Raw genomic sequence first — 21,859 nt, 5'->3', positions numbered from 1 at the left:
TCTGAGAATAGCTTGATGTATGCTAAAGATAGTTATATTCGAATTCTGCACACAGACAAGTAATTCCTTTTGCAGAAGAATTTTTCCATCGAGTTACATAAGCTGCCACGTTTTAGTAATTCAGTAAGAGAGCCTGTATCACAGTTAAGATACTTCACACATTTAGTACCACAGCCAATACAGTCAATAAAAGTCATCTTGGGGACAGCCATGAGGACTTTGTACAGCTGAAACAGATCTGATACTTGGACTTTTCATAGAGAAAAAGGCTGCTTCTTCTGCCAAAAACTAAAAGCTTCCAACCTCTGACTGCTGGTTAATGGCACCAGAACAGCTCTTCTTGACAAATAGTCTTACAAGCAAAACAGTGGGAATTGCCAAGACCCTGCTAGTATCCAAGCAGAAGGGAACAAAGGTTCCTCTTGTGTTCATTACTAGACACCAGATATTTAATGACATAGCAAATCTTGGTGATTGCACTGATGGGTCACATATGCCTGGTTACTTAACAGATATAAATGGATCACACAAAGAATGAGCAACTGAGATGCTCTCTGTAGTAATAATCTACTCCTCAACTAGCTGTTATAAATTAAATGCTTACCATAGACTGTGTAAAACTGAAGATTTCCTGAGTGGTATCATCAGAATCTACTCTGATCAGCCTTCCAAGTTTTGGGGAAGTTACAATCACAAAAGTTATAGTTCTGTTTCCTGCACTGGTCACATCATTGGTTACAGCTTTCAGATCATGCTGTGAAATAGGTTTCCTGGAACCTAAAAAATGTGAAGTATAGGAACAAGATTTACAACAGATTTTCTTCCAAAAGTCTAAGTTTTGCATGCACAACTCACACTCTCACCCAGGTATTCTACGTACCATTTTAATAGCATTTTGTAAGATCAGCAGGGTTACTCTTTTTCTAGATACCTTCTGGTTACAACTCTTCAACAGCTTTTTAATTAAAAAGCCTATCACAGTAGGATGTACCCACATTTTAAAAATACAGTTTTCTTCAGCACATGTAATCGCTAAATACTGGCTTCTGCAAAAACTACCTGAAGTATAGATCAGAGCACATATAAGAAGTTCTGCTTCTATATCACATGTCTAGAACCAAATTCAAACTCCAATGTTTTTGGTATTCCCAGTTGCCACAGAAGACATAGGTGATTTGACTCAGAGAAGACTCAAAACGACAAAGTTTCTAATGAACACATAAGCCAAAATCAATTATTAACAAAAGTACACTTTATCAATATGAAATAGGATTTTCATTAATAAAATTAAAACATAAGTACTGAATTAAACAAACTAGGAAGAACACCATGTAACAGAAGTAACAGCCTGAACTGAAATAATGCATTGTTTATTAAGATAGATGGAAACTGAGTGGTAACAAAATTCTTTTAATACATAGCACGACGCTAACCTTACTAAGGTTACTACCTTCTGTCCTAAAGATTATAAAGAGCTTTCTGGAATTAGTAAAAGCAAGACAATTTTTGACACAGCTGGGGCAATAATTTCCTAGCTAGTAATTTCCTAAAAGAAAAAAAAAAATTGGCTTCTTTTTAATGCAGTTTCAAGGTACACAGTCGGCAAACTAAAATTTAAGCTCAATGATCATTTTAGAGGAGCAAGATTCCCATCGTCCTATTCCCCCTGTATCCCCACTTCTGCCTCCATTTTCACATTTTATCTTCTCCTTGAGCAACAAGGTTTATAGGTTTCAATACATAATTTCAAAGACTATATGGTATTAAATATACTTGAAATCTGAATTATCAATCTATCTCTTACAAGAATAACACAAACATGTATTATATACATATATATGCCATAATATTCAGAAGGAAAAAACATTGCAAGGACAGTGAAGAATAGGGATGCTTTTAAAGCCATTATTAATACCAGGAGCCTGACTGTTCACATCTGCTTGTGCTCCGGTTCAAATAACAACTGCTTTGAAACTGAGCTATTATAAGATCTTCTGTCTCTTCCTGTTTTCCCATTTTTTCCTTCCCATTCTGTGTGCCCACTGTTTTGAAAAGTGAAGGAGTCTCTCTGGTTGAGAAAAATTCTCCCAGACAATATTTAATTCAAGAAGTCTCCCTCCTCTACCTCTCCCTTCTTTTCCTTTTTTTCCCTGTGATAGGAAGGGAGGGAACCATGACCTTTTGCATACAGCAGATGTGGCCAAGAATGTACAACTTAGCACAACAGTTAATCAGACCACATAAACCTGCAAACACAGTTATTTGCATAACCTGCTAGTTATGCAAATCAGGCCTTATTGCCTTAACAGACTAACTCTAAAACATGGTCACAGCATAGTGATGATGACCAGCATCTGAGCTGTGATGCTAAAAATCTGTCAGAGTGCAAAGTTCAAACCATCTGTCATCTGCTGCAATTTTTCTTGACCATACCAGGGTACCACACCACTGCCATCACAGAGCATGGCGATGGGGAGCAAGGGCATCTGTCACAAAACTCCCTCAATTCCTAGCAGACCTGACCTCTCTCACTGAACTCCACAGGCTGAAATACAGTCTAGAGACACAGACAACATAGTCTATCATGCCCTTCTTTAAATTAGCATCCTCCCCAAACTTAATCTTCTCCTTCATCCACTTCTCACTTGAGAGTTGAGAACTTCCCTGGCACTCACAGTAGTTCTCAGGTCAGACACCTCAACAGGGAGAGAAAGGTTATTTGCCAGCCAGCAGACTGGGTGAAAGAAAATGAAGTGAGAACAGTGCCTGTGTGTTCCCAATCACAGAAGGAGAGATCACAAAAACCCCACCCAAACACAGGGGACAGGAACAGACAGAGGAGGAAGACACACAACAAGAACGGGTGACGCTGAATAAGGCCAAGCTAATCAATTCAAGTAGAGTGCAACAGCGTAATGTTGGTGCCTCGTAATTTTGTTACACATTTTTACTGCCTACATTTAAGATTTGGAAAATCCTTTGGCATGAGCATTCTCCCTACCACTGCCGAAGAGTTATAAATCATCTCATCATCTCATCAAGACTGATTTGACAGCTCTGCTTCCAATTAACTACAAGTCAGGCTTAACTCTCCTCAGAGAAACTCAGCTCATTTCTTTTTTGAGCAATTGCCTTCCTGAAGAAGAAAACCCTTCCATTGTACATATCTAGCATACAGTAGAAAAAGCTAATATATCTAGCAGTCAGTTTTCTGACTATGCTGAATAAAACAAGCTTCTGTTAAAACAGAAAAAAATCTATGAATTATATAAACAGATCTGGTACAAAAAAAAAAGCAGTTCATGCTCTTATAAAATTGCAAAACAATATGCTTTAGAGAATAGTTTACACGCCGTCACAAAGACATGGTAAATTCTTCAAAATAAATTCAAATTTTACTACCCCAGAGAGAAGATTTCTCAAGCTGGCTCAAAATGATCCCTTCTTAGTAGGGCTATAAAATTTAACAGGACACTGGCTGTTGTTTTTATATATAGTAACCATTTGGCACCCTAGTTTTTGTAATAGTCATTTCATGATGGCAAAGTACAGCTGAAAGCCATACAGCTCCAGAATGTCTCTAAAAAATACCATAAAAAGAACATGTGAAAAATCTAGTAACACTTTATAACATCTAAAAAGAATTTTGCTAACCCAAAGTAAGTGAGAATGCAAGGAAAAAACTGCAATCTTGGACAAATACAGTTTGCAGTGCTGAAAGAAATACTGTATTTTGTAAAGAGAAGAACTGATTGACAGCCTAGAGACTTTGCCTTCTATGGAAGTATTAGGCATACTTTTCTTACAATTATCATTGGCTTAAGATAGAATTCCAGTAAATCCCTGGGCCCAAGGCAACAGTACACACCAAAATTGCAGGTTAATAAGCTTTGTAAGTGGATTTATGTGAATCCCATTTATATTGACTGAATTAGAAGATCATGCTGCTACAATCTCATTTTTTGTTGCCTGTGTTTAAGTGGCTTTTGCTGCAAACCTTTGTTTATGCACCTTATATTCAGGAAGTGTAAGAAGATAAAGTGCTCCTCTTCGATATCCAATTAATAAATCAAGGTACAGACTACAACCTCTGGAACTCTGCCAATTCTTAGTATCTCTCTGATTCTACAGATCACATTCAGAGAAACAAAAAAGAAGGCATCACAAACAAAAGTGTGATGCAAGATGCTACTGAGAGAAAACTAATCTTTATTTCTCCTTTAATCCTGCAATAAATGTTAGATTCCTAACTCAATGAGGGATTACTCTTGCCAATGCAAAGGAATAAATGGCTCTGATGAAACCTCTTAGCACATCAACTCCTTCAATGGTATAATTTCATTAAAAAATACTCAGCTGCTGAATCAACTAGCTACAAATGCACAAATATGAATCAAAGTTTTCCAGCCTTCTGATTCCTCAGTGAATCTGTGCTGCTGTCCATAATTCATTTTAAACAAAAGAAAAGTGAACTAGCAATCTGGAAAATTTACACGTGGTATTCAGAATCTCATGGCCACAATCTCATTCCTCTATTGCTTTTACAAGGCACTATCACAACCTCCTAAATCTCTAAATATCTGAATGGACTACAGAGATTTTACACAAACCTAAATAGGAAATCTCCAGAGCTTAGGCAGACAGTGTTATTATCACATTGTAGTTGAACATTTCACTGCCAGTTTCTATGACTCCAAGCATGCACATGTCAAAAGGTTAAAGACTGCAAAGCAAAAAAGCAGTATGCTGTTTGAGAAAACATTAACCCTTTCTTAAAAAACACACATAAATATTCCCAGCTAGTTTTCCATAGTTTAGTCAGTTAATTATCTGACAAATAACTAACTCTCTATTAGGCAATATTTTCAAGTGGACAAAATAATGATCATCTCAAAAAACCTACCTGGAAAGACTCTGAGCCCTTTGTTCACTTCAAGGCTAATGATCAGCATCTGAGCTGTGATGCTAAAAATCTGTCGGGATGCAAAGTTCAAACCATCTGTCACCTGAAAGTTGAAGCCTCCAGACATTGCTCCTGTGGAAATCAAAACCATAAATTTATTCTTATATTACTCTGTCACACAAAAAACATACACTGGACACCTTTCACTCCTGGCTACCATGAAATATTGTTAAGGAACACATTCAGGGCAGGTAGCTCTGGGTGCAGCTGCAGTGGAGCTGCGCAGGTTGAGTTCTGGGTGGCAGGAGCCCAAGGCAAGCAGCCCTGAACTGCTGAGCCTTTGCATAACAAAGGGCACTGGGACCTGCTGCCAGGGGACCAACACTCAGAAACATGGCAGGAGCTGAGGACTTCAGACTTTCGTGGCTTAGACTGCAAAGCCTTTTGGTCAGGGTCCCCTGTCATGGGCTCCCAGCCAGAGCCGTTACTCTGTAGTTGCACAATAATTAAATTAAGGATAGAGGCACCTGAGATTCTGCTAAGGGAAACCTGAAGTGAAGTCAGTGAGGAAACCTTGTTTGACTGTGTGAGTGTTGGCTATGTAGACAGTCAAGCAAGGTTGACTGGAGCCACCAATGAGAAAGGGATTCCATCTCAACAATCAAAGTCTTGGGGGTATCAGTGTGACAGTCAAAGTGACTTCCAGATAAGCAGACAGAGAAGTTTCCTTAGCAATATATCCAAGATCATCCTGAAAGCAACTTTTTATCAGAGCCTTTGTATCTTAATTAGAATTAAATAAATTGATAACGCAATTAACGCATTCCCCAGGGAGAACTACTGGCTGTTGTTTTCAGTGAAAGCCAGACACCCCTAAGATGAAAATCAGCAAGAGTGCCCCCTTCTCTTTCTTCACTGACATGGTGGAGCTGAAATCTTAAACTTGGGGAGAAAATGACTCCAAAATTTTCAACTCCATTTATGTCTTAGGAGGGTCCAAAGCACCTAGGCAATCACGTTTTGGCAAAGAAGGAATTTAGGGAGAAAGGTAACTTGAATGTTCTTTCATTTTGTTTTATATTTAAAGGTCTGAATAAACTCTTGGGTTGTTTCCTTAGCCTCTTCGCTGGACTTCAGCTTCGCTGAAGAAGGTATGTTGTCACAGCTTAAACTATTTCAGAGGTTATGTGTACTCATAATAAACGCACATTTTTCCCTTTAATCTTAGGACCTGTATGTACTTTGGCACAAGCAATAGCAAAATACCTCCAAGAGTCTGAGTGGATTCCTGTAAAAATACATATCTCAGAACTGACAGGCTTCTTTTAAGCAGAGGTTCTCCATGTTATTCAATTAGGTAAAAAGACCAAAAAAAAAGAGAAACATTAACTGCTGCAAAGAATTACCACACTCTTGTATTTGCTTTGCCCAATTTAGCCATAAGATATTGCTACAAGAATACAGATACTAAAAGCCAGAGAGTACCACATACTTTCATGTAATGATCATCATACTTTGCCTAACTAGAAAATTAATGTATCAGAAGAATCAAATGTGTGTTCTGAGATTACAGTTAAAAATAGATCTAGGAAATGCTCTTATATTAGCCAGGCAGCTGAAGGAGCTATGGAAGATCTGATCATATTGCTTTTATTTTAAAAGTTTTTATTTTATTATATATTCTAACAAAAAAGAACCAGTTGCTGATTCAAAAAAGCATCTGAGTAGTCTACTATTTGTACTAAGTTGAAAAATAACCCCAAATGAACCTGCTTATGCAGCCTCTCTTGCTTTTTTGGCTAAGGCAGGTCAACTGCTTGATTGACACAGACATTTTGTCATCAGCAGTCAGGAACAGAACTGCATCTTGAAGTTCTGGTTGGCTGGAGTATTTATCATTTTATCACAATTGATTTTTTAAAATGAGTCTGATCAGATGTGATTAAAAGGACACCAGAAAGAGGGTTTGTAAAAGCTGCACTGACAAGCACAAAGACTTCATCAGCAACAAGAGTTCAATTTATTACTGCCCCTAAGAAAAATACTGTGAGGGTTTAAGGGCAGGGCCCATACTGCAAAAGTGAGAGAGGAGAACCCTAGAGTGAAACAAGAGTGAAAAAGAGAAGGAATTCTTACGCTGAAAGAGGGGTACAGAAAAGGAAAAGTGTGTTCTAGTTTTGCATTTACACTGGTGATAGAACAATCAGAGATTATGGAGGAAAGAAACAAAAATCCAAGGGAAAACATGAGAAAAAGAGGAAGATTTGCAACTCACACCACAGAATAAGCAGCAAAATGTAACTCATAAGGCTGAGCAATGTGAAGGGAAAATTGAGAGGTCTAATTTAGGGGCATAAAAGCAAAGTACTTTCATTGGCAGTAAAAAACACATTGAGAATGAAGAGTCACGGCCACGTACAGGTTTAAAAACTGTATACTGCCATGAGGAGTAGCTGGAGGATGGAAGAGCTGCCTCAGCCAAGAAGAACCTGTGCTTTTGGAAAGGGTTGAAATGAGTAGGAAGAGTAGATGGAGGTACTTCCCAAAGGAGACAAAGTAGCCAGCACACACCTAAGAAGGAACAGAGGAAACATAGAGAAAAGGGATAAAAAGTTGAATGACAGCAACAACATAAGGAAAGGCCCCAGGTATAAAGAAAGGCCCCAGGTAAGGCTAGAGGCAATAAGATGGGAGTAACAACTACATTTCCAGCAACAGGTCAATATGAAGGAGAGAGGAAAACCACTGACCAAGAAACGCAAAGAAGCAAAATGATCAGAGTACTTCGTGAAGCACTGGAGGCCATAAGGTTGAGCAGACAGCAAAGCCAGAGCAGCTGCAAGACCTGACACACAACCCAGGTAATTTTATGTTACAAATTTACTCTACACTCATTGGAAAAATTACTCCCAGTGATTGGAAAATGAAATTTTCTGTTCTTTTCACTTTTATTAATCAAGATTCACTCTCTAGGACTACATATGTGCATTTGCCCTTTCTGGAACACAGAGCAGATTACTTTTCCCACACTTACCACTGTCCTACAATCATAGGGCTTCTTACATGTCCAAGTCTCCCTTGGAACAATTTAAATAGCTTGGCTCACTTTTATCATGCTCTTGACCTTTTACTTCCTGACCAAATTATTTGAGCAGGATACTTACAGCTCACCAGCAACTGATTGTAAAGCAATTTCAGCAATATATACGCACCTTGCCAGACAGTGCATCATAAGGCACAGTACTTCAGCCTCATGAAGACACAGCACAAATCTGGAGTGACTTCTGCACCCAAGGGAGCACAGCCTGCCTCAGGGCCGGCAGGAGAGCAGTGTATCTCTTCTACCTCCATTCCAAAACAATGACTTATTCCTTCTGTAGCAACTCCTTTCTTCTTTCAACTCAGGGAAGTAGTAATACAGCTGGAGCAGAAAATAGGTAGCTATCACCCTGTGAAAGCCCTGCCTCTTCTGGCTGGAACCCCACTTTCCTGTGGCTTCCCATTACTGCCACTGAAGGATGCATGAAGCTGCCCCAACTTCTTTTATCCCCCACACATTCTCCCAAATGAAAATAAATCCCTGATCTCTAGCTCTGGACAACAAGAGAAAGAGTCAATGTTTAAAGCTTAATTCTTTCAGAACCTGAAAGAGACACTGACATCACACAGATGAACCATAACTTCATCATCCATCACTGCACTATGCCAGGTATCTGTGAGACTGTTGGTCCATGAACAGCTCTGCACTGTTGCAAGACAGAAAGGCTTCAGGAAATTTTCGATCACAGTAATCAAAAAAACGGATTTCCTGTCTCTGAAAGGTGCATGGAAATGTTCCCCTGCTGCAAAACTGTTTTCAGAAAGAAGGATGCTATCTAATGAACCACAAGAACATCAAGGTTTCTCAGTGAGAACACATTTAAATAGACATCAGACATCTTGTTTAGTTTTAGAGATAATGTATAACCAGTGTATAAATACTTCACATAACCAGTGTTCCAAAATCTTTGTGACGTTACAATGGGATCTTTAATGGATTATAAACACAAATATACTGAATGGTATATTGTGGTATCAGATGTGGTATTTTTGAAATCACATACCATTGTGTACAAATACCAGCTGCCCTTTAATTATGTGAGTCTGGGTAAAAGCTAGGATGCTCTTGTTTGGAGAAGACTTCAGAGCCAAGTGTCCATTGCTAGGTGGAGTAATAGAATACACCAGTTCTGATGGTGAGGAGTCCTTGTCTTCTGCACAGAGGTCATCAACAGTTATTTCTGTGACTGAACCCACCCAGACCTAGAAAAGCAAAAATAATTTTAAAAATAAATAAAGCAAGAAAATGTATACAAAAGAAAATTGGAACAACAGGAGATGAGGGACAGGGATGGATGACACGTGACTCCAAGAAAAAAGAAAGAATAAAGATTTGTGCTGTGCAACACTCAGAGCTACAACAGGTTTCCTAACTGTCCATCCAAATCTCTAATCACAGACTGGCATAGCTCATCCTGGCAAATAGTCTGCAAAATACAAGACCTTGAAATAATACAAGCAAACACACCCTACATTAGTTAAGAGTTTCAGAGAGTTGGAATGCAAGTGCTCTAAATTCTCAGAAACATAACAAAAATTGTATTATGATAACTGAGTAAAGGAACTGCTTTCCAACACATACACATGAATTTTAGTGTCATGTATTTCACAGCTGGTAAGACACTGAATATGTTCTACTTTCACCAGCAGAAAAGATGAAAGAAAAACAGCCTGGGGACAGCATAAACTAATACAAATGGAACAGTTCTTGTAGCTGCACTATTTTCTTCTAGCAAAATGCACCAGAGGCTCTTTTTTAGTGCACTAAAAAGCCCAGAGACACTCACAGCACTTGGGGAGATGAAACAACCAATGTCTCCAACAGCTGCTTACCATTTACCAGGTTACAATTGCAGAAAAATAGTTAACTAGTTTTTAGAAAGATGGTATAAAAACCATTATTTACTTCTGGTAAAATTAAAGCTGGAGCACATTCTAAGTCTAATTTCAGAGGAGAGCCACGAGATCAATAAAAGAACTGGAGCATCCATTCTATGAAGTCAGGCTGAGAAAATGGGGGCTGTGCAGCCTGGGGAAGAGAGGATTGTGTGGGGACCTCAGAGACACCTTCCAGTACCTGAGGGGGCCTACAGGGAAGCTGGAGAGGGATTCTCTGACAGGAACTGGAGTGACAGGGCAAGAAGGAATGGGTACACTCTGAAAGAGGGGAAATTCAGTGAGGTATTAGGATAAAATTCTTTACTGTGAGGGTGGTGAGATACTGAAACAGGTTGCCCAAGGAGGTTATGGATTCCCAAATTCTGGCAGTGCTCACAGCCAGGCTGGATAAGGCTTCAAGCAGCCTGGTCTAGTGGGAGGTGTTCCTGCCCACAGCAGGGGGAGTTAGATGATCTTTAAGGTCCCTTATTTCAAGTAGAAAGGACTTCCCCTCTGGGTTTCATTCCTATCTGACTGGATAATTTCTTGTTTGGAAAGGATGAGCAATGGCGTATTTCGTTCTTCATTTCTGCTGTATATATCTGGAAATACAGACAGAAGTGCTAACAAAGAACAATACATATTTATCTCAACATGAAGTGAAATTTCTAAAATATTCACTACATCAACATCAATTATTTTCATACACAATTTGTGACATAGCGTAAAATCTTAAGAGCCTAAACCTTTAAATACCTCAGCTTGAGCTTCAAAACACACTGCATCATTCCTCCCTGTCTTTCTAGGTCTAAGTACACTGAATAAATATCTGGTAGTAACATCCCACCAAATGGTTGAAGGGGACACATGATCCTTAACAAAGAGCATTTTATCTATACCAAAGCCAAAAATCATCAATCACAATTCACTAAGCATTAATTCCATTTTTAACATGAACCATGAAAGAAAACCTTTTAAGAGACTGAAATTTTTGCCACCACACTTCAACAGAGGAAAGATTTCATCCTACATTGTGTCACAAAATATATGCCAAGGAAAAAGAGATACTAAAATGAAGTTTGATTTTTTTCCTAATCAGAAGTCTGAAAAGTAAATTTATAATGAAAAATACCTTTCAACTAACAAATAGCTATTTTCTTCCCTGAAATATGTATTTTGCTGTAACGTAATTACAAATATTAAATTTTGATAAAGAATTACACTTACGACACAGAATGACAGCTAACAGCACAGGGTGACTTAGTGAGTGGCACCAAATAAGCACATCAGTTTTTGTACTGAGACCTTTTAATTTGTCTCAGTAGTACTTGCGTAATTATTCTGTGAAGAAAATAAAAGGTCACATATAGAATATACAAAGAAATAAAATTATAATGGAAACATGTTATTACAAATGACTCACTAACTTCGAAGTTATTTTCCTTACTAAAGGAAAAAAGAATTAAAATTTCTAATTATAGAAAACCATTTTTCCTATAATGTCAATATTTAATTCTGTTGTCTCAGCACACTACCACTTAATTCTTTTTAAAGTACTATACATGGCCTGCAACATGATCCTTGAAGAATGAAAGATCTAAGAGCTGAAAGGAACCACAGGGAAGCAAACACTGAGAACACAGCAGAGTGTTACAAGCAGATTATTTTTCATATCTGAGATCAAAATCTCCTTGAAGAGCACCAGGAAAACTGTATCTGAACCTCCATGATGTAGCATGACACTGATTTTTCATGTGCCTAATATTTTCCACAGGCATAATCCAAAAAAAGGTTCATGACCTTGCTGATGTAAAATAATTTATTCTGCTCTACTTACAGGATTCAGCTCATCAGCATCTCTTGCATGCCACATATTCCACCAGACAGTCTGTATTCACATTTTAACATTTTAGAGAACAATTTAGAGAAAACAACAAAAATAATCAGTTTAAATTTGTGCTTTTAAAAAAAAAAAAAAACTAATTCTAGGAAAATATAGCCCTCTTGTGGCAACAGGAGAATACAGTCATTTCATAGCATTGACACCCATGTATTTAAACACGTATAATTGCAGCACATAAGGCCAGAATAGTGATTTTCTTCAAAACATCCTTTTTCCTTTACCCATTCCCATTTCAGAAAAAAAGAAGTCCATAGAACCTGTGGAAATTTTAAGAAACTATACCTAAATTGTCAATAAATTAAGTTAATAAATAAAAATACATCTCACAAATTTGTTGCAATGGAAAGTATTTAAATTAAATGGACTACAGAAGTTCTCAGGACAGTAAAATTTTCTGCATCTCAGACGTTATGTCATAAATTCTGAGCCAGGAAAAAAAAAAAAAAAAAACACAAAAAACCGAAACACTTTAAACCCTCATCGACTTCTGCTTCCTAGAAATAAAACAGAGAAAAATTCCCAAAATGGTTGGATGTCTGTCACTCTGAAACTCCCCCCCATGGTGCTCATAACATTGATAGCAACAGACAAGGCTGTTTGAAGAAGGGATGTTATGCTGTCTCTGAAGTGAGGAAGCTAGAGTTAGACTCATTCAGCATGTGTGCACACACCCAAAAGTTTCTTGGGTTTGGACAGAAGCCCAAAGGCGTAAATTAAATTCCACATGCCCACACCAACATCACTGGCCTCTTCATCTCTTGACATGTACTTTATCACATAAGCTACTTCTCAGCAGCAGATGCCATAACCTAGCCTGTATTTTTAATCATTCAGCATTTCTTTCTGACTCTTTATATTCTGATCTACAAATTTTCTGAGGTCCTAAACTTCAGTTAACTCCAACAGTTCTAGTAGACTCCTGTTTTCACAGTAGCAGTCAGTCATTTTATACTTTTGTACATTTCCAACTCTACAAAATAGATAAAAGAGCTACTGAGTTTTTAAAAGCAACATTGTCTATCATTCAGTATCTAACACTAGCAATGTTCTTGAGGAGGACAGACTCTGGCTGAACACGGAGCCAGCCACCATCACCCTACACAGGAATGCCAATCTCATCTCAGTATTTAGGAGGACTAAGAAAAACCCATTTTCTTCCATCCACTGAGGTTGTGCAAGTTTGATTTGAGGAAGACTCATCTCAGCATATTCCTCCCAAGAGATAACTTGACTGCCAAATTTGTTTTAGATTGCACATGAATCCACCATATGTGTACATAATGGTAGCCACTCACAACAGATATAAATTTGATTTTTCAACAATAGCTTTTGCATGATTAGCAGAACCACAGGCACAAATGCAGCATCCTGGTTCTAGTACACAGACTGCCTCCCCAGCAGACAGGACCAGCTCTGGGTAGGTGAAGCTTTGTTAATCCGGCTCTTGGGAAGCCTAGATTCACAGATATTTTTAGAAAAATCCATAAGCTGCATTGCAGCGCACTACACAGCCTTAGATCTGTTTAACAGACTGCAATTCCAGCAGCTCAATGCCAACATTTTATTGCCAGCAATGCACCAGAACAGAGACCCCAAAAAACTTGGCTGAACATGGTGGTCTTTTCTCCGTGACTAGACAAAGATTGCTGCATGCTGTGCTGATGTCTGTAGGGTGCCACTGTGGTTACTTAAACCTGGGAAGATTTTGCTCTGTGCCACCCAAACGTGTCAATGCAGTCTGCCCTTCTGTCAGAAGTCTCTGCACAGGGCAGGCTATCTTCTGTTGTGGGCATCTGCAGATTATCTGCCTTTCACTGTGAAGCTGTACAATACTTACACTACTGCTAATTTAAAAATTATGTATTTTCTCATATAAAAAGATGTGAAATATACAACACAAGGTTAGCATCATCTTTAGAGTAATACACTTTCCCTCTTCAATACACAATTAACTACATGCATGTTTTGGTACCACCCCTTTATAAACTGCAACACAGAACACTGGGAATGACTGCAGCTTCAAAATATCCTGCTTATCTTCTTTCAAGCCTATTCCTAAATACCTTCTCCATGTTGATGACTTCCAGCTGGCTTACTGTGACCACTTAGCTGACCATGTTCATTTCATCCTGATTTTTGGAGTCACTTAATTTGCTTTTACTCATCAGATCTCAGATTGAAAGTCTTTACATGTGGGGAGCTTTTTGGGCACAGTGTTCTTACTAAAATGGTTCTCATTACTGACTGCTATCATAACACAAACAAATACTATACAAATACATCCTGGTTTAAATACTATACATGAACAAATTAATTAATCAATCTAAAAATGTGTTGAAACTGAAGTGACACTAGTCTCTTCTGTAGTGGTAGGTAACTTTTCAAAGATCTGTAGATTAAAAAGTCAGCTATGGTCATTAAGAGCTAAAGGTAGCTTTAGATAAAGGTAACTCTAAAATTTTGTTCAGGATTTTCTGGGGGGAAGGCAGTTAAAAAAAGTTAACATGTTTTTTCTTAGCTCACAGTATCACACTGTGATATTGTAAAGTGATAGCTTCAGTGATTGGACTAATATTTTGATGACCCTAGATTTCCACAGACTGCATTATATTATTTGCAACTTTTTAAAAGGGAACCACTCCTGCTTTGTTTAAGTGATACCCAACACCTAAAAATAACAAACATCCAGGTGCAAGCCATCCACCTTCACATGCCCTACATCAGTCCAAGAGACTTCACATAACTTTAAGATTAAAAGAATGCTCATTCAGCCATCAAGATAATCTTTACAACAGCCAAAACAGTTCTCCATGTCTAAAATCTTCCTAAATACAAATAACCTATGTATTGCCTCCTTTCATGAGCATTAATTTCTCTAAACCCAAGGACTACTACCTATTATACTGACTATCCTACCAGACACAAGTCTGTTAATGAAGCTGCATTAAATGTCATCAGAATTAATGGAATTATTTTAACACTTCAAAAGGTTGACAAACATACCTGAAGAATTCTGTTTACTTTTACAACAGGAGCCTCATCATTTACTGCAGTAACAGTCACAAACACAGTTCGGGGTAAACTCTGTTTCCATAATTCCGTGCTATTAACTATCACAGTAAAACTGTCCATCAGTTCTTCACTGTCATCATGAACATAGTAGATTAATTCTTGTTCCACCTGAAAAATATAACAAGCTGAAAAACTAACGAGGCTAGAAGAAAATAAATGTCACATTGAAAAACATCCTAGTCGTGGCTCTCTGTATTTATTGTATGAACATTTTGTTTATGATGTAATATGATTGTACCTCTATCTTTGCTCCATTCACAACAGTAAATTTTACTGCTCATCTGTCCCTTCCTCTAGTTAGAATATCTTGCCAGTCTTGGTATTCTTTCCTTCCTCCTGAAGGAAAAATGGAAATCCAATCCCACTATATTTAACAACGTCTCCTGGAATCTATAAACTGAACACAGTGCTAGTAGTAGATGGTGACCTATGATACCATCTTGCTTCTTGGAGCTAAATTACTGAAAATTAGCACATTGTGCATATAGTGGTTATCTGTGAGCAAAGAAATTACCTAAAAAATTACTTTTTTCCCCACTTTTCTACTTGTTCACTCTACATAGCACTTCCTCTGGTCTTTTCAAAATGCACCCAAAGTCTCACATTTCCAGAATATCTACAACTCTGCCTGAATGTGAGTGGCCCATCAGTCTGCTGTGACTACAGTACATTAGTCTGTGCCAATAGTGCCATCAAGGAAGTGATTTGGCTCATCACAACAAGGCAGCCTCCCTCCCCACTCCAAATGACCAGACAGAAAAAACAGAAAGGTCTTTAACTCAAGGCCAGAATAAAGCTCAAACTCCTGTGTCTCACTACCTTTCACAAAATCTCACAGCTTTCAGCAAAGCAAATAATTAATCAACACTATGTCTAAGAAGATCTAAAGACATTACCTGTTGTCTGGTAAATGTGGCTAACTTTATTCCAGGGACACGAGAGTTTTCAACATACCCATGTTTTGGCTGCTCAGTTAAAATGAATTCACAGCTGAGTCCTGCGAAGTGTCTACTAGAAATTTTTAGATAGTCTTCCACCAGGGCTTTTGAGCCCCCTTCAAATACTGTAAGGTTCTGTACTTCCAGTGGAATCATTCTGGGGATGATGTCCACAGAGATCTCTATTCCACTCACTGTTCTGATACCATTGGTGACATCCAGAAAAAAATGGTCAGAAAGACAGTCAGAAACTGTCTGCACATACTGAACTCTGCCCTCGTCGACATCTTGCTGTGTGAAGCTCAAAGCAGGCCTTTGGTCAGAACTGAGATAACTTTCTTCCAAGGAAAACTTCTGAATGTATCCATGCACTGGAAGCTGTCTTACTGTGAACACAATCTCAGATGGAGGACTATTTTCCTGAACAACCTTTAATTCAAGAACATATCCCAAAATTATTCAAATGGAAGTGGGAGAAATTCTATAATTCTCTTCTGAATTTTTCACTTTAAATTCAGGGATTGTCTACCTAACTAAATTGGTCTTTAGTTGGGTTACACAGTTCCCAAAACAATATAATGCTTTAAGCAGACACATATTAAATAAAGGTTGCATGGGAGCCATTTTGCAACCCCAAATATGTTTTGTAAGTTTTTAAAAGGAATGTACTGCATAATTAACTACTGGCCTCACATCTACAGATCCCTGCCTGAAACAAGGAAGTCAGGATTTCTGCAACATGCAGCCAGAGCCCTCTCGCGGTGGCTCCTGGAAGGCTACACAAAAATTGGGCAGAGAAGAATTAATCAAACAGAAGTGGCCTCGGGCTTGTGACTTATTTTTTTTAAATTTTGGATGTCACTCTCAAACAATTTTAACTGGGCTAGCTCCAAATTAAATCAAAAAAACCCCTTTCTTCCTTGGCATTTCCCATCAGCTCAATTACGACCAATTACATGGAGTACAAATAACTGTCATACCTAAAACAAAAACATACATGCAGAATCTCCAAATGATCATTTTCTTATGCACCAATATGTAAGAGAGTCAAAAACTATGGCCTGTATTTTCTTTAACATGATCCATTTTCCTTCCTAAAAATGGAAGCTTGCTAGTGCCAGTTTCTCCTGAACTAAGCACCCAGAATGCAGTCATATTAGTGGTAATCAAATGGAGTTAAAGAAGACAAGACACAAACTAAAGACACTGCCAATGGCTAAAAAAACTGAGGAAAACTTACTACAAGATTGGAGGAACGGACAACACAGTTAACCTACTTGCAGTTTTCCTTTACTGATTTTAACTGGTTTTCCTTCTTCAACCAAGAGATTGTTTATGTTCACAATCCTTGGTGGCTGCTGATGACCTTCTGAGTACACGCGAACCTGCAGTCCAGCATTGAGATGGACATCTCCAGCATGGACTGTAAAGTTAAAGGTGTCAATAAGGTTGTTGCTGTCATCATGTCTGTAGGTCACACGTCCCTTTATCAGATCAAGCTGAGTAAAGGAATCCTTTAACACATTATTCACATATATTCTTCCATACTTTGGGAAAGAGAGTATCTTGTATGTAAGCTCATGATCATTTCTTATGTCTTGGTTTGTAGTAGCACTGAGGTTAGCTGTTGAAACCGTTTCTTCTTTCCCTTTTTGAACCAACAATCCTGTATTATTTACCAACTTAACATAAGGATCGGTGGCATTAACTTCCAGAAGCAAGGAAGTATAGTGCTTGCCATCTGTCACAAAAAGCACAAAACGCCCAAAATCTGCACCATGGTGTATAAACAGGACTTGCTTTTGTTCCAGGTCCACTTGTTTGAATTGGTAGAGTCTATGCAAAGTATCATTTGTTAGCACCAAGTCCCCATTGGAAATACCACGTCTAGTATATAGCAACTGTCCATCATCAAAATCAGAATCAGGATCACGATAGCAAAGATCTGCCAAAGTTAATAATCGCTGCCCATTTCTCACTACATCAAATATCTTATCAACTACACGAACTGGCTTCTCATCATTCTTCAGCTGGACGGAAATATAGAATCTCACTTCTACTGACAAAGGTTCTACTTCTGGATCAAAGTTTGCCCCCTTTCCTGACTCTTTGCTGGAAGCTCTGACAAGAAGTTCATCAAACATGGTCTCAGAATCATCATGCACATACATAAGGCACTTATCAGTTATATCTTTATTAGTGAAAGTTGTAAGATTGTCATTATTCTCGAATGAACCAGAAAAATTAGTAAGTTTTAATTTCCCATGCTTAGGAAACTGTATAACTTCATATTGGAAAGCTTTATTATCTGGTGTTTGCACAAATAGTTTTGTGCTTGTTATTAATTCTCCTTCCCCTTCAACAACATTAAGGCCATTGTTAGTCAAAATAATGTTTCTGAAATCTGATTTGATGTAGACTTCAAAGTCATAGAAATTCGAATCCAGATACATTGTAGAAATGAGAAATCTAAATGAATCATAGCCTTCATGGTACTGGCTGATTAATTCATATGCCACTTTTTGATCAGTAATATCTTTTTGGCTAAAGACTGAACCTTCTTTCAAAGGCTGGTCATTAAGCAGTATCTGTCCATTCTTTGGTAGGGACAGAAGTTTGAAATGAAGCTCATCTTCAGGTATTTCTAGGTCTGCAATCACAGCAAACAGATTATCAGAATTGAAATACTTCTTTTTTGGTTTTTCAATTTCTAGAGGAGCATGTTTCAATAGATTGTACCTTAACCATTTCACTCTGATTGGAAATGTGTGCTCTTCACTGATTTTGTTTCCTACGCTAACTTTGAATTTAAATTGGTCAGTAATGTTTTCCAGCTGAATGTCTTTAAAAGTGCTACAGTATCTCACCCGATTGTGCTGAAGAGAGCGCTGAGAAAAAGAGCTGACTTGCTTCCATACCCCCCTTGAACGCTGCCTTTGGACCTGACCAAAGAGAGGTGGCTCTGTGATCTCATACCATATCTCCAGTTCCTGGAGGACAGCATTTGTTTCAACTGCCAGATGCCTAGGTCCTATAAGAGCTGTAACACCTTGGAGGAGATTTATTCCTGAGTTGTTGACAACTCTGTAATCCAAAGGAACTGCCATGACACGCAACACGACAGTGTTGCTCACCTTCTCACCATCACTTGCCCTGAGAACTATCCTTGAGTTCCTGACACCTGTGTGGACAAAGAAAACAGTGCCTTTGTCTAAATCCTCATTAGAAAAAGTAGTGATAGCTTTTCCAGGATGCCTTGAATTTTCTAAAAATCCTGCATCTGCATTCAGATTTCCAAGCACTGAAAGTCTGAGACCCACAGAATCGGTATCTTCATCTAGAACCTTTATCAGGTCATTAGTCAAACGTTTCTTTGAGTTCTCTAAGAGAAGAAGCAAGTTTCCCTCAGGAAGTATGATCTCAGGTGCATCATTTACTGGAGTAACAGTAATGCTAAACATATGCTGCTCATTTCCTTGCAAATATGGAGGCACAGTCTCCTCACTGCTGGCAGAAATGGAGAAATTAAAATAATCAGAAGTGTCCTCAGAGCCATCATGAACATACAGAATCTTCCCTTGCCACACATCCTGCATAGTAAATGTATTTACCTCCTGCAATGGTTCAACATTCAGTTTCAAGCGTCCATGAGAGGGTGGTTTCTTTATATCAAAAAGAATTTGTGACTGATTAATTCCTAATTTCTGAAAGTCTAAGTTAATTTTCATATGCTTAGATTCAAGTGAAGCTTGTTCACCCTCTAGCACAATCAAGTTACTCAGAACTAAAAGGTGGCTTTTGTCTTCCTTGCCCAGAGAAATCGAGCTTTCATGGGAAATGGCAAATAGAGGAGCTGCTTTCACAGGAGGGTTCTTTTCAGCCATCTCTAAAGAAAGATTTGCTTTAAAAGAACTTGGCAGTTCACATCCAGCTGAAATGTCCTTAGTTACTAGAACATTCTTCAGTGATTTCTTTTCTGAGTTGGCTTTCAGGTTCCTTAAGCAGCCTTTGAAGGATCCTCCTCTGACGTACTTCCCAGATACTGAGATTAACTTCATTGCTTCTGATCGTCTGCTGTCATCTACGCCACCTACAAAGAAGGATCCCTTCAGAAGGGGCAACTTGCTCTGGGGAGGTAATGACTTTTTCACAGTTTCTTCATCCAATGTTAGCTGCAAATATTCTGCAGTAAATTTCAGTTTGATGTAGTGCCAATGACTATCATTGACTGACCTATAAGAAAAAAGGTGGGTTCTACTTCCATGTTTTCCAACATAAGCTTTAATTAAACCATCTTCCATTTCCATTGCAATGAAATCTCCTGCATGCCCAGGCTGGTAAAGCAGCAAGCCACGTGCAGCTGAGGTTTGTAAAGCATACTCGAAGATTCCCTCGTTGTCCACATTCCATGATGGGAAAGAAATATAGGACCTGGAACTGAAGAAACTAATAGGTTCTTCTTCACCTGCAAAGAATTCATCACTGCACCCCACTGAAACTTCATGGATGTTTTTGAAGCCAGGAGAAGGTCTCAGAGGCATCAGAATGTCTAACTGATTGAATGACACACCATCAATACATCCTCGGAAACTGGGTAGTGCTCCAGCAAGGTAGGGAACATCAAGTTTACCAGGACCACCTATGTAGAATCCATAATCAATGTTTAATTCATAAAGAATTCCAGGCATTTTTACACTAGTTCTATCATGTTTATCAATTACCAATGTGACATTATCATGTTCATGATGTAGTTCAACCAGGTGCCAAGCCAAATCATTCAGCTGAGATCTTTGCTGAGAATGCAGTACTCGTTCTCCCGCACCAAAGTTAATTCTCAACTGCAAGAGACAGAATTTTAAGTATAAAAATCCACAATTATCTTTTTCACAATCATACATTAAGACATAGTTAATATATCAATTTTCATATATTTTCACACTAACCATATAATTTACAAAATAGATTTGAAAAATAAAATCCCAATAAAATTCTGTGTAGGTTTACTTGTCATCACAGATGTTTGAATAACTGCAGAAGAAGCAATGGACTCCACTGCAATTCTGCTAGAAACAACAACTCCTGAGAGCCCAACTGAAAGTGATCTTTCAAAAACTTACCTTGCAGAAATACAATTACTCAGATCCAAGCATTTTCTGTAATGCTAACATCATCAAATCTGAAATGTTGTCTCTGCTGAACCTCATGCTTTGAACACAATGATCTTATTTTTAAGATCTAGAGATCTCAAAGGCTATAGATATACAACTGTAAGAAATAAAAGCCATAAAATTATCAATTATAGTAAGTGACTTTTCAATTTCTCAGAACAGCAACTTGTTTAGATATCTTGTTATAGATAACAGCCTCAAGAAAAACTCTGATAAGCACAGGCTACGCATAATTTTCAGCTACAGTTACAAAGCATACCTGTACATATCCTGAGCGCAGCTCCATTAAACAATAATCGGTCTTCCCAGCTGCAAGAAGAAGCAGTCCCTGTGGCTGGCTTGTTCGAAACTGCAACTGTAAGGATGTCTGATGGGATGCCTCTGCCATGTTCAGCTCCACAAAGCTACTACCATAAAACGACACTGAAAGAAATAAAGGAAAATAAATAGGAAACTCAATCACACACACACCCACAAAAAAATCTGTCTTTCTCAATCATACCCATATATATGTAAACAATTTATATTATTTTCTAGACACTTATTCACGTACAAATGAAAATAAATCTCAGATATCAAATTCACCTGTCCAAGCAGTTTAATAAGAGGCCAATGGCCATACCAGAATTGACAAGGGATGAATACAGGCCAGTTTTCTTATCTCCAAGAGTGATGACTGGAATGGTAAGAACCATGTAATTATACTGACTAATTTTTTTCAAATACTCCTTAATTTTTGCTTGTTTGTGTCAGGTGTTTTCCTGAGCTTGTCACACCCAGTCTATTTTGGAATTGCAACAGAATTTCTCTATGAAGTATTCCTCTAGTTTCTCTTTGGACACATGTCCATTTACAACATGCTCTTACATCTCCATCAGAGACAATCTATGCCATCTCT

General features: G+C 38.2%; 1 protein-coding gene across 1 annotated transcript in view; it reads right to left on the bottom strand.

Moving 5' to 3' along the window:
* LOC131096240 (chondroitin sulfate proteoglycan 4-like) overlaps positions 1-21,656 on the bottom strand; it is a 28,435-nt gene extending 6,779 nt beyond the window's left edge. The window contains exons 1-8 of the mRNA XM_058044558.1: positions 21,584-21,656; positions 21,221-21,384; positions 17,071-20,631; positions 15,752-16,222; positions 14,787-14,963; positions 9,007-9,205; positions 4,904-5,035; positions 605-777 (exon numbers count right to left, since the gene is read on the bottom strand). Coding sequence (XP_057900541.1) covers positions 605-777; positions 4,904-5,035; positions 9,007-9,205; positions 14,787-14,963; positions 15,752-16,222; positions 17,071-20,631; positions 21,221-21,384; positions 21,584-21,656 — 4,950 coding nt within the window. The remainder of the gene's footprint in view (positions 1-604; positions 778-4,903; positions 5,036-9,006; positions 9,206-14,786; positions 14,964-15,751; positions 16,223-17,070; positions 20,632-21,220; positions 21,385-21,583) is intronic.
* Between the last annotated feature and the right edge of the window lie 203 nt (positions 21,657-21,859).

Source organism: Melospiza georgiana, chromosome Z, assembly GCF_028018845.1.
Source record: "Melospiza georgiana isolate bMelGeo1 chromosome Z, bMelGeo1.pri, whole genome shotgun sequence".
Classification (NCBI taxonomy): Eukaryota; Metazoa; Chordata; class Aves; order Passeriformes; family Passerellidae; genus Melospiza; species Melospiza georgiana.
Note: the sequence above shows the minus strand (reverse complement) of the source record. Positions and strands in the feature narration are given on the sequence as shown.